General features: G+C 44.9%; 1 protein-coding gene across 2 annotated transcripts in view; it reads right to left on the reverse strand.

Moving 5' to 3' along the window:
- The window catches only part of ACVR1C (activin A receptor type 1C), a 44,891-nt gene extending 34,573 nt beyond the window's left edge, over nucleotides 1-10,318 (reverse strand). Inside the window, exon 1 of one of the 2 annotated variants that reach the window (XM_081187649.1) lies at nucleotides 10,088-10,318. In XM_081187649.1, the coding sequence (XP_081043775.1) occupies nucleotides 10,088-10,163 (76 nt within the window). In that variant the 5' untranslated portion in view covers nucleotides 10,164-10,318. The remainder of the gene's footprint in view (nucleotides 1-10,087) is intronic. The other variant, XM_081187650.1, reaches the window with a different exon arrangement.
- Nucleotides 10,319-15,580: the final 5,262 nt, after the last annotated feature.

Below are 15,580 nucleotides of genomic sequence, written 5' to 3' on the forward strand. Positions count from 1 at the left end.
CAGCTTTTCTTTCATAAGCACCAAGCATACTTTCATTCAAACATTCTTCCATCACCTTTGTGGAGTAGGGGATAGTGGTGGTTCAAGATGCAAAACTGCTCTGGAGACTGACCGGGGATTGGAAGAAGCCGTGTGTGTACACACCCTCACACCTAGGTAGAACAGTTTTCAACGGAGCCTATCCGAAGGACCATCCACTTTGCAATCCAGCATTGTCATTTACACAGATGAGCTGTGCATGCCTCTGCCTGAAAAGGCTAGACTATTGCTTATAAAAGTCCGCAATGTGCCTTTTAATCTTTAAACTAAAAATGTGGTCTTAAATAAGAAGACATTTGCTTGTTTTTGCCCAGAAGGTCTACAGATAAGCTTAATGGATTTTGAAAGGACATCTCATAGTAACTCGGCTCGTGTCATATGCTTGTTTGCCGCATTTTTCTATGATTTATTGGTTGGCAAAAGCACTTCTATTTTAGTCTCATCTCTCTCTCCATAAAACAACAATATTTTTCACATGCAAAATGACTCATGCCTATTCCCATATCATTTGCCATTCAACTTATCTCCTCTCCTCCAACATATGAGACTGAAATAGCTATTCATATTTTTCTATTCTGGCACCCAAAAGCCAGTTAGGTTGCAAAACATTACTGAACAGGTTACTGTGATCTTCCATTCATTAAACTGATTCTGAAAGCTCCTTGTTTATTATATATTGGGCAGAACAGTGTGTACAAGCCTGATTTCTATGGGGTCCAAACACCTATAGAATAGTGGGTGCATTGTTAGGGTAAGAGCCTGAGGGAACTGTGAGGTTACTTTGGTAAATGAAGTGCATTTAAAGACTCTCACGGCTTAATAATAACATAAAAAGCATTATTGCAGATGCAGCTGGATCCTGTTAGGTGCATCCATTGATTGCACATTTGTATTCAAAACTGAAAGAGAAAAACATTTTGCTTTACCATCCGCATCTGATCTAAAGCAAAGAAAATATATTAACCAGAATTGGGCAGACGTGATTGTAGGCATGTTGATCCTACCAACTTAAAAGACTGGGAAGGTCAAGTGACACTCTTGCAGTTGTTTTAAACTTCTGCAAGACTTTGGACCTCATGAGGCATGAGCATATACTGCAAACATTAAAGCAGATGGCTAGCAAAGTGTTCTGGTCTGGAAACAAAGGAGGTGAGACTATGTTAATCTAATCATGTTTATTCTGGCATGTGCCTCATATAGCTTCAAACCCTTGGACTTTTTTATTTTTCTTGCTTTACCAAAGTCAACTCAAGGGTCATATTAAACAGCAATAAATACAGGGCAGTGCTCTGTTTTGCTCTTTCCTCTCTTCAACCTTTCCTAGGCAATTTTCCCCACATCGAGACTGTCTCTCAGATATGTGCAGTGCATCAAAGGCCTGCTTTGGCATCAGTGATCTTACTTTCCACGTCATCTTTTTTCTTTATATTCTGAATTACACATGGCTGAACATGTAAGGAATCTGGATTTGCCACTGAATTTACCCTCAACAAGGGGTCAAGGCTTTGATGAAGATACGATACAATATGTGGTAACTTCAAAACATCTGCATGTCATATTCACAGCTTATATTTTTAAAACATCATAGAAGTACTATCTTTAAAATAAACACCACCCAGTAATGAGTGAAGTCATCCATAGAGGCACATTATTACCAAAAGCAGCATATTCTGGCATCCAATTATGTCCAGGTATGTATTCCCTTCTGCACTAACGGGAGGTGAGGAGAACACAAAAAGTTGTCAACATAAATGGCAATAAATGGAGTGGGTGAAAAGAACCAAATTATGCCAGTGCTTCTCCATCTTCACTGGCTGCCAGTCTGTTTGCAGGACCAATTCAAATTCTAAGGACCACTTCTTCCCATATAGGCACCTTCCCCATTTACACGCATTCTATTTGCGAGTGACCACACACAGGTCTGGTGCTGGGTACCTGGAAATGGGGAGCACTCGGTCAACCAACCCCACTGTCCCTGCAACTCACATGAGCCAGAAAGGTAGTGGAACTGGCATAGCTGACAGGTGGGGAAGCCTCTTCTCCAGGTGTCAGCTGGGCTGGTCAACCAAGCCTCACTGTGCCCCCAGCTCATAAGGAGATGCTCCCCAGAGCCCAAAGAGGTCCTTTGGGTGGGTCTCCCTATTGCAGTAGCAGCCAACCATCAGAGATGCAGGGTGCTGTATCCAAAATTCCTGGAGAGCACCATGTTGGCTATCACTGATGTACCTGGATCTGGAGGTCATCTTCAGAGGCTCTTCTTCAGGTGCCTCTGCCAAATAAGGTGTGACAGGCAGCTACAGGAGAAAGGGCTTTTTCATTGGTAGTGCCCTGGTTTATGGGATGTCCAAGCCAAAAGAATGGCTTGTAAATGGGTTTGTTTACAGTCCAGAGAACATTAAATTATTAATGAGCCGTGCAACTTACACCAGTTTTATTCCCAGAAATCCCATGGAATTTGTATCTCCCGGTATATAGTAAACTTGCAATTTATGTGAGGGTTATATTCTAGGGAAGGCGCCTAAAGGCGAAATCATGTATAATCAAAACCCATTGGATTAAATGGCAGGTGGGATTGCCCAAGCTATGTTTCCCAGAACATTGCTCCCTTTCTTCCCCATGAAAATAAACTACTTTTTTTTTGTCACGTGCACAAAGCTGAAGCATGCAAGTTAAATGCACGTAAATAGTGGGCTTACTGTAGATTGGTAATATTTGGACTGTATACTTTTATTCTTCTGCCATGAATGCTACATGGTAGAAGTGCCATGTTCACTGATGTTGCTCATCACACCATCAAAATAAATGCTGATGTGCCAGTTACTATATTCCCAGTTATGTAAATATACAAAATTTTAAGACAAAAGAACCAAGAGTTATTCAAAAAGTAAGTTTGAAGCCCCTGTATTTGCACTCAACAATAAAAGTCAATGGACTCGTATTTTCTCATACGATGCCTCCGTATCATAATAACTTGGACTGAACCCATCCTACCTAATAGCTTTTGACTGGTTATTCCGTTTAAAACCTAATTGACCTAGTTCTTGAATGTAAACATTGATTATAATTAAATGCACTAAGCTCCTTAACATCCCTGAAAAAATAATAATGAAGACACATCAGCTACAAGCAGCTGTCAACACTATATGGACAATAGACTGAGGAAAGTGGAGGGAGTATGAATTATATCTTTGATTTGGGGGGAAAAGGAGAAGTTATATATAATGGGAAATATTATGAATGAATAGATGCGAACCCCTGGTCTCTTGGAAGCAAAAAAAGAAAAAAAGCAATGAGAAAACAGACTTGGTATTCCAGTTGAATTATGCAATTAACTATCTGGAGAACACATGCTTGTCACGTACATTTATGCGCAGGCTTGCTTTCTGGACTTTACATGGCACCTCAAATTTTAAAATACAGTGGTACCTCGGGTTAAGTACTTAATTCGTTCCAGAGGTCCGTTCTTAACCTGAAACTGTTCTTAACCTGAAGCACCACTTTAGCTAATGGGGCTTCCTGCTGCTGCCACGCCGCCGGAACCTGATTTCTGTTCTCATCCTGAAGCAAAGTTCTTAAACTGAAGCACTATTTCTGGGTTAGCGGAGTCTGTAACCTGAAGCGTATGTAACCTGAAGTGTATGTAACCTGAAGCGTATGTAACTTGAGGTACCACTGTAATATGAATTTGAACACACAGAATAAAGCTAAGTGACCATGAGAAAAGGGTATTGTACAACCAGTGCTGATACTTTGAATGCACCTATCTCAGTGTAACCAGGGTCCTCTAACCAGGGATGGGGAACCTGTGGCCCTCCACAACTCCCATCATCTCTGGCCACTGGCCATGAGGGCTGATACAAGTTGTAGTTTAACAACATCTGGAGGGCCACATGTTCCCTATCTCTGCTCTAACCCCTCACACACATACATACCAAACTGCATTCAAACCGGACTTCCGGGTTGGTGCGATCTGGAAATGGCGGATTCCCTCCGAGCTGCGGAGGGAATCGGCTCAACCGAGGACAGGTCTTGCCGCGCCGGCGACGCGGGGACCCTTAAAAACCACAGGCGCTGAAGCCTGCGGACTGAAGACTCGGCGGGTGCCTTAAGCGCCCCCCCGATCCACAAAGAGCCTTTTTAAAGGCTGCGGAGAGGATACGGAGGGCGGCGTGGCACTGAGAGTCGATCGCTACCTCGGCGGAGCGAAGCCGCGAGCCATGACTGGAGAGCGCTGACTTTCTTCCTTGAAATTTGGACTGAAAACAACAACCCGTGAGTAAGACGGAATTGGACTTTAAGAATATTATCCCGTGAATTTGAGACGACCGGGGGGTGTGCTAAAAGGAAGTCCGCACCCCCCCTTCTTGCAGACGATCTAAAGCAACGATATAAGAGCTAAGCTGGAGTGCCTACCCTTTGTGGGGTGAGTTGAAAAAGACATTAACTTCCAAGATTTGGTAAAGAAATTTTGAACTGGAGAGTGGAGTGTTGGAAGCTTTCCTTTTGTTGTAAACAACCCCCCCCCCGGGCCCGGGAGCGTCCTGCTTTTGAGCTTGTGGAAGAGGTGCGGAGTTTGACAGCTGTCAAAGCTGTCAAACGGACAGTTCAAGTGGAAAAATCGTTATTTAAGATCCCTCTGGACTAAAATGAGTTACGATTGAGTTAAAATTGTTGGAAACAAAGTAATAATAACAAGTTGGAGGATTGTTGGAGAAAGATTACCAAGTAACCAGATTCCCTCTAGGGGGAATTCTGTGAAATTACAATGGCTGTGGATGGAAAGTTACTAGTGGAAATCGAAAGAATGTTTCATCTGGTGGGAGTCTTGCAAGAGCAGAGTCTGGCTATGAATAAACAACTTATGACCTTGACTTCTGGAACAAGCAGCTCTGCTGAATGTATTGAGGACCTGGATGAGAAAGAATCCACAGCTGAATTCGAAATGATATCTAAAGAAGTGGAAGAGACTAAACAAGAAAAAGAGAAAGTAAAGTTGGGAAGCACCAACCAGAAGCTGGCATCTGTGGAATATAAACAAGGAGACCTTTGGATTACATTCACCACAAACCTGCGAAAGATGCAGAAGATGAAGGAGGAGGCCCCGGGAGCTTATGGAACACAAGAACTTAAAATAAAGAAATATGATGGGGGCCTCCACTTTGACTTTGACTCTGAAGAGGCAGACTTTGTGGAAATTTTCCAGCAGCTGCTTCCAAATGTACTTGTGGGAAGAGAATATGGTTGGATGGTGACAGAATTTTTTCGAGATTCGATGACCGACATAAAGGATTACCAACAAGACCGGCGGAGAGAGACTGAAAGAGACTTGAAAGCCTCGGACGTGAGGAACCCAGGCTAAGAACTGATATTTTGGACATGTATTAGGAAGGGACGAAAACCGGGGATGGGAGGGAGGGAAGAATAGAATTGTAAAAACACTCAAGACTTTTGGGTTTAGTTAATATGATTTTTATTTAAGACAAATTGGGAAATCAATGGAAGAGAACTGGAGTCCAACTTAGGAAAAATTTATTTTTCTTTATAGAAGAGGTAACTTTAAGATGACTAAGAAGAGAAATACCAATTTGCTGACACAATTCTGGGAATTGGGATGCATGAAGGGGGGTGGGGGGAAGTCAGGGAATAAGGTTAGGAAAGTAAGATTTTCTGAAATTGTACATGTTTTTGTCTTTTGTCTTTTTTGTGTGTATATGTCTCTATAAAAGGTGAAAAACCAATAAAAATTTCTATAAAACAAACTGCATTCAAACCCTCCCCACAATTTTTTTTTACTGGAATTGTGTCTGCCTCAGACGCCTTGCATTAGAAGTGGTACACATCATAATTATTTTTAAAGGATTTTGCACTTACTTCTACCACTGTTGACACGCAAGCATCTACACTGCACAAACACTTTGGGTCATATAAACATTCATGCCATGCACCACAGTAATTAAACCTAGTACTTATCGTCTCTATACAATACAAGTGTGGAATCTGATATTAGGTTGAAAATATTCAGCATGTTTTGGCTATCAGCTTTCAGTGTTCAAAAAAGGGAAAAAAAGGAGAGCCACACAGGTTTGAAGATAGGTTTTCCAGAGTATGCAACATTTGGTGAAATTGCCAGAAGCTTATTTGCAACATAGCTTTGCAAAATAAGCAGATATTTGCAAATTTTCTGACTTTCCATAATCTATACAGATTATAGAATTCCCCATTTTCAGCATAGAATGTGGGTTACCTTGGCACAAACTTGTTCCATATATTTAGAACATATTACATCTAGCTCTGCTGCCAATATACACTAGAATTCCAAGTTCATGCAAATATGTTCTTATGGAAAAATCTTCTTGAGAGAACTCAGGTTTAGACATGGAAGCAATTGGGTCCACCTCACCACCTCTCCTGTTTTTTCCTGATTGCACCCCACTGCTCTTCATTTCATGCAAATTCCCCAAAGAGCTGAAGTGCCTCTTTTCTTTGTTATGTTCATTTGTACGGAAAGCAAAGTCAAGAAAGCATTTGCTGTGTTCATTTGCAGGAAACAGACCTGAGCAAGACACATACCACCCTATACAACAACATGCACCAGAGTGACTTAGGGCAGCAAAATAGGTTAGAGAGGGTTCAGCAACTGTGTAAATGCAATTAATCATAGAATCGGAGAGTTGGAAGGGACCCTGAGGACCATCTAGTCCAACCTCCTGCAAGGCAGGAATAGGCAGCTGTCCCATACAGGGATCAAAACTGCAACTTTGGTGATATGAGGACCCTGTTCTAACCAACTGAGTTATCCAAGCTCTGTGCTAATGGACATACTGTTTTGTACAAAGGAAAGCCTGGGCATCCTCAAGGCTATGGAGGTGGTATGGGAAGTTTAATTCTATCTTGTCTCCTAGTACTTGGGGGCAAGAGGATTGCCCCTCAAACTGCTATTTGCATTTCCAAAAATGGTGCCTCCATTTGCACCAATGGGAGCTTTCCTCTGAAATGCAAACAGTAGTTTTGGAGGTTTGATTTTTGCTAGGACTGCCAGGCTCACTCCCATTTACATAAAATCTGTGTGCATTAATTGCATTCACACCCTTTATGCATCATACATCTCAATCTCAAACCCATTGTCCTCAGTCTGTTTTCCCCAAGTGGTTCTCCTCCCACAACTCTGATACAGCAGCCCCTATCCAACAAACATATCCTCTGCATATTATCCCAGAACATTGCTCCCATAGCATTCTGTTAAATAACAAAAGACCAGCTCCCCATAATCCTGAAAACCTGCCACATGCTATATTTCCTCCCAACTGTCATGCATGTGATGCACCCAAAACTGCCAGAGACACAACCTCCGCTCTCCAAACCTGCCCTTTCCCCACATCCCTCGGAGCCCATCTTTCTCACCTAAGGCACCTAAGACAATGTTTCCCCAAAAGCACTCTCTGTCTCTCTCCAACCAATTACAGCACCATTTGCTCACTGTGCACCAAAGATGTGGCTTAGATACTGAACTGGTGCCTAATGCGAGAGGGCTGCCTCTGTGCCTGCCTGCCCATTCTTTCCAACACAGTGGATATCACATACCGTATTTTTTGCCCTATAGGACGCACTTTTTCCCCTCCAAAAATGAAGGGGAAATCTGGGTGCGTCCTATGGGGCGAATGCAGGCTTTCGCTGAAGCTTGGAGAGCGAGAGGGGTCGGTGCGCACCAACCCCTCTCGCTCTCCAGGCTTCAGGAAGACATCCGCAGCCTAAGCAGCCCTGCGGGAGGTCCCGCAGGGATGTCTAGGCTGCAGATAGCAGCCTGCCGCCCGGCGGGCAGAGCGCCCTGAAGCAGAGCGCCCCTCGCGCCGGGCATACATCCGCAGCATGGGGAGCCCTGCAGGAGTTCCCCGCAGGGCTCCCCACACTGTGGATAGCAGCCTGCCGCCGGGCAGGCGGGGTGCCTTGAACCAGAGCACCACGCGCGCCGGACAGACATCCGCAGCATGGGGAGCCCTGTAGGAGTTCCCCGCAGGGCTTCCCATGCTGCGGATAGCAGCCCGCCGCCCAGCAGGGGGGGGCGCCCTGAAGCAGAGCACCCCTCGCGCCGGGCAGACATCGGCCAGCCCCACAAGCTCGGGGGACAGCAGGGAGGTGCAGCGCCGCCATCCCGCTGTTCCTCGACCTGGTTCGGTTTCCCCGACCTGCTTTGGGGGGGAAATAAAGGGGGGGAATTTCCTTTATTTCCCCCCAAAAAAACTAGGTGCGTCCTATGAGACGGAGCGTCCTATGGGACGAAAAATACGGTACTAACTTACGATGATTTTTCCCCACCTTTGGGAGTATTTTGAGAACATACTAAGAAGAAGAAAACTGATGGAACCCTACACACAAAAATAGATTTTTGTGGGTTTAAGAGGGGGGAAGCATGCCTTTGAATCAGAGTTCTAAACACCACTTTGGGATGTCTCATAGAGCGAGAGAGAAAATAACAAGTTTCAACCTGAAATCCTAACCCCACTTACCTGTGAGTAAGCCTCACTGAAACCAGTGGGGCTTCTAACTTCTGAGTAGACATGTATAGGATTGCAGGGTTACGTTTTTTTCTTCCATCTTAGAAGTTCAGAGCAAGCATACACTCATAGCTGTCAACCTGCCCTTTTTTTACAGGAAATTCCCTTATTTCAGTGCCGCTTCCCGCTGCTATCCTGGATTGTTAGATATCCCATAGACTGTCTCCGGGACAGGTGAGGCTGCTGATCCCTTATTTTCAACTCCGAAAGTTGACAGCTATGCTGGTGATCCCTTATTTTTGAGGCTGCTGATCCCTTATTTTCAAATCTGAAAGTTGACAGTTGTGCATACACTTGATGCAGCAAGTTAAGATATACTAGAAACCATTCGGTGGTCAGGGAGTACCAACCAGATCAAACTCAAAATTCAAGGGATTTAATTGCAAGTCTTTAGAAAACCCAGTTCATTCCCAGTCTATAAATATACTGTACTCCTATTCCTCAGTTGACATGAAGGAAACTGGTGCAATAGCAAACGGTCCCAAATTCCTTTCAAGCAAAATGCTCTATGTGCAAGTGCAGCAAAAGTTACATAAATAAAGGAAACATGAAGTTGTGAAGGTATGAATCCAGGGGCCCTGCCCCCAAGCATGTTTCAACCCCAGGGTTAAACCTTGAATCCCATGAAGTAATATTTCTGAGGAATGTGTAGAACGCCCTTCGCCCTAAGTAACAACCAAGTGCTCCCTCTACATCTATAACCAGGGAGGAAATAACCTCTGGGTCGAGGGGGGGATTGTAACTTCTGGCAGAATAGATCCCAGAGCCATTTAAATCAGTCAGCTGGGTTTGTAAACATAAAAGACACGCTCTGTTATATATAGAGTTGTGTGTGTGTGTATATATATACACACACACACACACAGTTCTCTGCCGTCAACTCTAACCGGCCTTTGCCCTCAGAATCGTAGCCGCCACCCAAAAGGTTTTATATTAAGCCGAGTTCAGGAGGATCAAACCTGGAGCCGCTCTCCAATGACCGATCTTATGTGACTCTCCTCCAACCCCATTCACGGGCGCTTTATTCTTTTCCCTTCCTTTTTTAAAAGAATATTTGAAAACAAACAAACACCCTTTGAGTATATTTGCATGAGATTTAACACCCAAACCGTTCTTTGGCAACAGAGCCATTCAAGCAGTTTTTCATTCTAGTCACATTTCTTTCCCTTACGCATGAGATTTAATCACCCAAATCGTTCTTTTGCAACACAGCCATTTCATCCTAGGACCTAGTCAATATATATTTTTTAAAAGTACGTGTAAGTGGACCAAGGGGATGGGGGCGAATGCCTCTGGGCACGTGCAGAGAGCATGGGAGACGCGTCCAAGCGCACAGACCGAGTGGCAGAGTTTCCTGGGAGAAAAGCCACAAACACACACAAAAGTTTCCAAGCCAGACCCGCCCCTCCACATGTCCCACGCGAAGAAGAAACAGGTATCCCGCCGCCCCTCCAGATCCCGACACCCCCCCCACACACACACCTTCTTTTCCTTACCTGTGCAGAGAGAGGCGCAGGCTACCAGGACGAGCGCCAAGGCGCCCAGCCCGGAGCGGGACGCCGGAGGTCGCATGGCAGCACATGGGAGAGGCGCTGGCGGGAGGAAGAGCGGCCGGAGTGGAGCGAGCCGAGCGGCGGCAGGACACGCGCGCAGCCCCGCTAGGGCGGGCTTCCCGCGGCTGCCCTCTCCCCTCCCCTGGTCGACGCTCCCGGCAGGGCAGGCTGCAAGCAGCGACTGTCAGCTGTGGGGGGAGCGGCAGCGGCGCCTGGGGTGGGGTTTGCTGCTTCGCCCTCCTCCGGCTCCGCCCGGCCCGGACACACCCCTCGGGTCCCTGTTTACAGGGCAGAGGGGATTTGCCCCGCGGGAGAGAGAGAGATAGAGAGCCGAGGGCCGACGCCTCTCCAGCGGCGTGGCTCCAAACTTCGGGCCTCTGTCCGTGGAGCGCGAGGCATTCTCTGCAGACGACGGTGCCCGGTCTGGCTTTCGCGCGGGAAACTTCCGAGGCCTGATCTCAGGTGGCTCCTCTTCAGGTAGCACACGAGTCACCCGAGACTGCCGCTGGCCCTTTGTTGCCCTGCGCGCGGACGCGCTCACCTGTACGCACTCTTCTAATTCCAAGGGTGGAAGGCAGTGCTAACGTGCGTTCGCCATTATATTTAATTATTTGCAGGTGATTCGCACACATTGTCTTTTGTTTACCGGCAGGTCACGTTTTTTCCTGATAACTCAAAAAGCGCAGTAATGTTTTAGTACCCAGGAAAAAGCTTTCCCCCCAGGAATGCGTTCCATGGGATGGCGATGCGTTACAGGCAGTAATTGTTTGTTTTGAGTATGATTTCATTGAATCTTTTTTTCTGTAATACAATAAGAGAAAAGAAACTATTCTGAATAAAAAATAAAGACAGATAAACATGCCATAGTAAAAAATAGTGGTACCTCGAGTTAAGAACTTAATTCGTTCTGGAGGTCTGTTCTTAACCTGAAGCACCACTTTAGCTAATGGGGCCTCCTGCTGCCGCCATGCCGCCGCTGCACAATTTCTATTCTCATCCTGAAGCAAAATGTTCTTAACCCGAAGTAATATTTCTGGGTTAGCGGAGTCTGTAACCCAAGGTACCACTGTAAATTAATAAAACACTGATACTAAGCCTTGATTTATAAGATTATTTAAATGCAAATGTAGAATTAGAGCACTCAAACAGTTCCAGGTGTCTTTTAAAAAAACCACCACCACAAACATTTCAAGTGTTGGTTCATTCATTTAACAAGATTTTTTCCACACAAAGCAAAGGTGCTTGATGCGGGGGGGGGGGGGTGTAGTAGTGGTTAGAGTATCAGAATTGAGACCAGTTTCAATCCACTGAAATAGAAATGGAGCACAGATTGTCATTGTGTATCAGAGCTATTTCTCATATCCTTTCAGCTGTATCTGTGTAACTGGCAAATATTTACAGTGGTACTTCGGGTTACAAACGCTTTGGGTTACAAACACTTCGGGTTACAAACTCTGCTAACCCGGAAGTTGCGAACGGTTTCGGGTTAAGAACGGACTTCCGGAACGAATTAAGTTCATAATTGGAGGTACCACTGTACTTGGAACTATGAAATCCTGAATTAAAGTGACCAAGTGGAACTTGTGTGATGAGATAAACAGACACAACTAAATAGGGAGAAACCCCACCATGCTTCCTGGGTTGCTACAAATATCTTTAACCTAAGTGGTTAGTCTGTTGGATGAGGACCCAGGAGACTAGGGTTTAAATCCTCAGAATTTAAATCGCCCAGAATTTCACTATTCATAAGTAGGTTAGCAAGTAAAAAAAATAAATGTATCACATCTACACAGGAAAACTGTAAGGTTAGAGTTCCATTTTTTTCCTACCTTGTTAAAGTTATGCTTGACCCTTACCATTAAAGTGAATTAAACACATGGGAAATGTTCTCATTTCATCTGTGCAGTCCAAAAGTGAGAGCAGTAATTGTCAGGGTAGCAGAATTAAAATCTGTGTCACTGTTCATTCTCCTACCCACCCACCCTCTTACGTCTTTGACTCTCGCATCCTTCCAAGAATGGCCTCTGTGGTTGCTTCCATGCAGTAGCAGAAGGTTGAACTCGTCAGCTAGAGAATTAAACTTGGATGCCAGAGTTCGTGACACAAAAGCAGCACTATGTTCATCGCTGTGGGCTACCACTGGCTTCTGCCCCAGGGGGGAAATAACGTGCATCCTTCTTATATTCAGTTCTTGAGACTGGTAGTTGCCTTCAAAATCTCCTTAGAAGTACAAAGCCACTCTGGACACCCTAGCCTACAGTTCTGCTTGGGAGCATACCTGGGGTTTTTTTTTGGGGGGGGGGAAGCATAGCCAAACTGTAGCAAAAAATAATGGTGGTGACTGGAAAGCACACAAATTGGAGACACTGTGTTTGCATAGGAAATGCAGAAAGTACTAGCAACGTTTAGCAAACTGCTGATCCTCCCTAGACGCTCATTGGCTGTTCCCTCCAAGGTCTCAGTGGCGTTCAAATAGTGAAAAGTATATTCAAGCCATTTTCTACCAGGTGTAAAACCCAAGAAATCAAGTTGTTCTTGTTAAGTTGTGGGTGAACATATCAAGACGAGACAGCGATTTTTCAAAGAGCTCTTGTTTATTCACAGGCCAGAACTGAAGGGTTCAGCCAGCCTGCTTATATAGAGCTCCACTACAACGCAACAGTAACCACTTTCTGTAACTATCCAATCACTGAACGTCACTTTCAATCCCTTATTTGCATATGGACCTGAGTGAAAACTATCCACAATATCCCCCTGCTGGCCCAGGGTGAGAACTTCAGTACATAACAGTTCTGATGTTTTTGTGTGTTTGTGCAACCAAGCACCCATTCCCTATAAACATCAAGCATGTAAAATGGACACAAGGACAACGAAGCCTTCTCATATTCCTTGCTAGTTTGTGAAGCACAGTCCTAATCTCACAGACCTAATGAAGTCTGGGATGATCCTAAAATGTGTCAAGTATCAAGTGCAGGAGGGACAGGAAACGAGTTACAAAGGACAGGTTGGTTATTGGTTGGAACAGAACAAAGTTCACCTTTCTAGCTCACCGACAGCCAGTGCAATTTTAAGACTGGTGACACCTGGTTCCATTGGGTTGCCCGACCTACTGGCTTAGCATTCTGCACTAGCTTCAGGCTCTGGAGCATCTTCAAGGGCAGCCCCACATACAGTGATTTACAGTAGTCCATATGGGAGGTCCCCAGAGCATGGATAACGGAAGCCAAGGCTATCCTGATCTAGAAATGACCATAGTTGGTGAATCGTGTGCCTCCTCCTCAAGAGGCCTGGAGGGTGGCAGCACAAGAACAGGCCTTCTCTGCAGTGGCTCCCTGTCTGTGGAATGCTCTCCCAGGGAAGTTCGCCTGGTGCCTTCATTATACACCGTTAGGTGCCAGGCAAAAACGTTCCTTTTTAACCAGGTATTTGGTTGACCTGATTTACATCCTATGCCCTTTTAAAATGTGTTTTTTTGGGGAGGGGGGTAATTAGGTTGTTGTTTTTATTTTTATTATGTATTTTGTGGTTTTATATCTTGATTTTATTCTGTGAACCGGCCTGAGACCCCTGGTTATAGGGCGGTATATAAACTCAATAAATAATAAGCACTCTTGGCCACAGAAACCACTTGTGACTCCAGGACACAGGAACCAGCCACCCACAGCACTTCCATCCTATCAGGATTCAGCTTCAGTATATAAAAAGGAACCTCTTCCAAAAGATAAAATGTACAAATAAAAATAGGTAAATATTCACTCACTGAAGCTATTATACATATTATAATAAATCTTTGAAATTAAGGCAGAATATAAATATTTTGGGGACACGGGTTGCGCTGTGGGTTAAACCACAGAGCCTAGGGCTTGCTGATCAGAAGGGGTGAGCTCCCGTTGCTCGGTCCCTGCTCCTGCCAACCTAGCAGTTCGAAAGCACGCCAAAGTGCAAGTAGATAATTAGGTACCGCTCAGGTAGGAAGGTAAACGGTGTTTCCGTGCGCTGTTCTGGTTCGCCAGAAGCGGCTTAGTCATGCTGGCCACATGACCTGGAAGCTGTACGCCGGCTCCCTTGGCCAGTAAAGCGAGATGAGCGCCGCAACCCCAGAGTCGTCCACGGCTGGACCTAATGGTCAGGGGTCCCTTACCCTTCCCTTACCTATAAATATTTTAAATACATTGCACCAGACTGAAACAAGGTATCTTTAGAATAATGAGCACTTTTCCACATTGAAAGGAGCCGTTGGGAACTTTTAAAGTAAATTCAGCTGAATAAAAATGGTACCACTGAACATCTAGTCTGAATTGGAGTAGGGACAAAGGGACATAGCGGAGAATCTGCTTGGCTTGGAGACGATTCCAGGTTCAATTCCCAAGGGCATCTCCAGGTAAGGGCTGGTAATGTCCCATCTGAAACTCTGCAAAGCCACTGCCAGTCAAAGGGGACAACGCTGAGATAGATGGACCGATGGTCTGATTCCGTATAAGGCAGCTTCCTATGTTCTTATGTAAACAAACAATGGCCATTTCACACCTTCAGCTGAGGAAAAGCTATGGTCCACAGAAAGCTACATACTGTCATGTTTCCCTGTATAATACCTCCAATCCAGCGTTGACCACAGTCACACTTTTAGGTGCATGCTGACAATGTCCAAGGTTGTACACTTTTTTAAAAATGCAACGCTTTAGGAATTCTTGCAAAATGGAAAATTTGGTCAACAATAAACAAACACTTCATACTACCCATTGCATTAAAGAGCCAGGAATCCATGACTACCATCCATTTGGAGCATTCATCTCAATTCCCAGAAGATGCTCCTGCACTGCTGTGCAACTCAAAAGAGGCGTCCTTAAAATGCTGCCTCCTCATTGGCTGCTTGCAATCTTCTCTTTATGAAAACTTCCCTCCAAGATTTACAGCTCTGCCTATCTGCTCCAGCTTGCTTAGGGAATAAACCTTGGACTCTGGAGCCTAAAACGATTATGTTTGACTGGCATCTTGAAAATAATGGTCTATTGATTTCCCCTATGAGACACATTACTTATCAGTGTATTTGTTTTGGAAAGTTTCTGGTGGCCAGCTCATTTTCTGCAAGCGTGCTTTCCCCATGTGTGGTGATTGGGGAAAGGGGTTTTGCAAGTGCCAGTGCAAAGAAGGGCCATGAGGAGAATGAACAAAGAAACAAGAAGAGACATAAAGCTTGAACACAAAACAGTGCACATCAGTGGAAAGGCTATATCACCTACTACAGCCGAAGAATTGATGCTTTTGAATTATGGTGCTGGAGGAGACTCTTGAGAGTCCCACAGACTGCAAGAAGATCAAACCTCTCCATTCTGAAGGAAATCAGCCCTGAGTGCTCACTAGAACAGTGTTTCCCAACCTTTTTTGGGCAAAGGCACACTTGTTTGATGAAAAAAATCTCGAGGCACACCACCATTA

This window comes from Podarcis bocagei (assembly GCF_964188305.1).
Source record: "Podarcis bocagei genome assembly, chromosome: 1".
Lineage (NCBI taxonomy): Eukaryota > Metazoa > Chordata > Lepidosauria > Squamata > Lacertidae > Podarcis > Podarcis bocagei.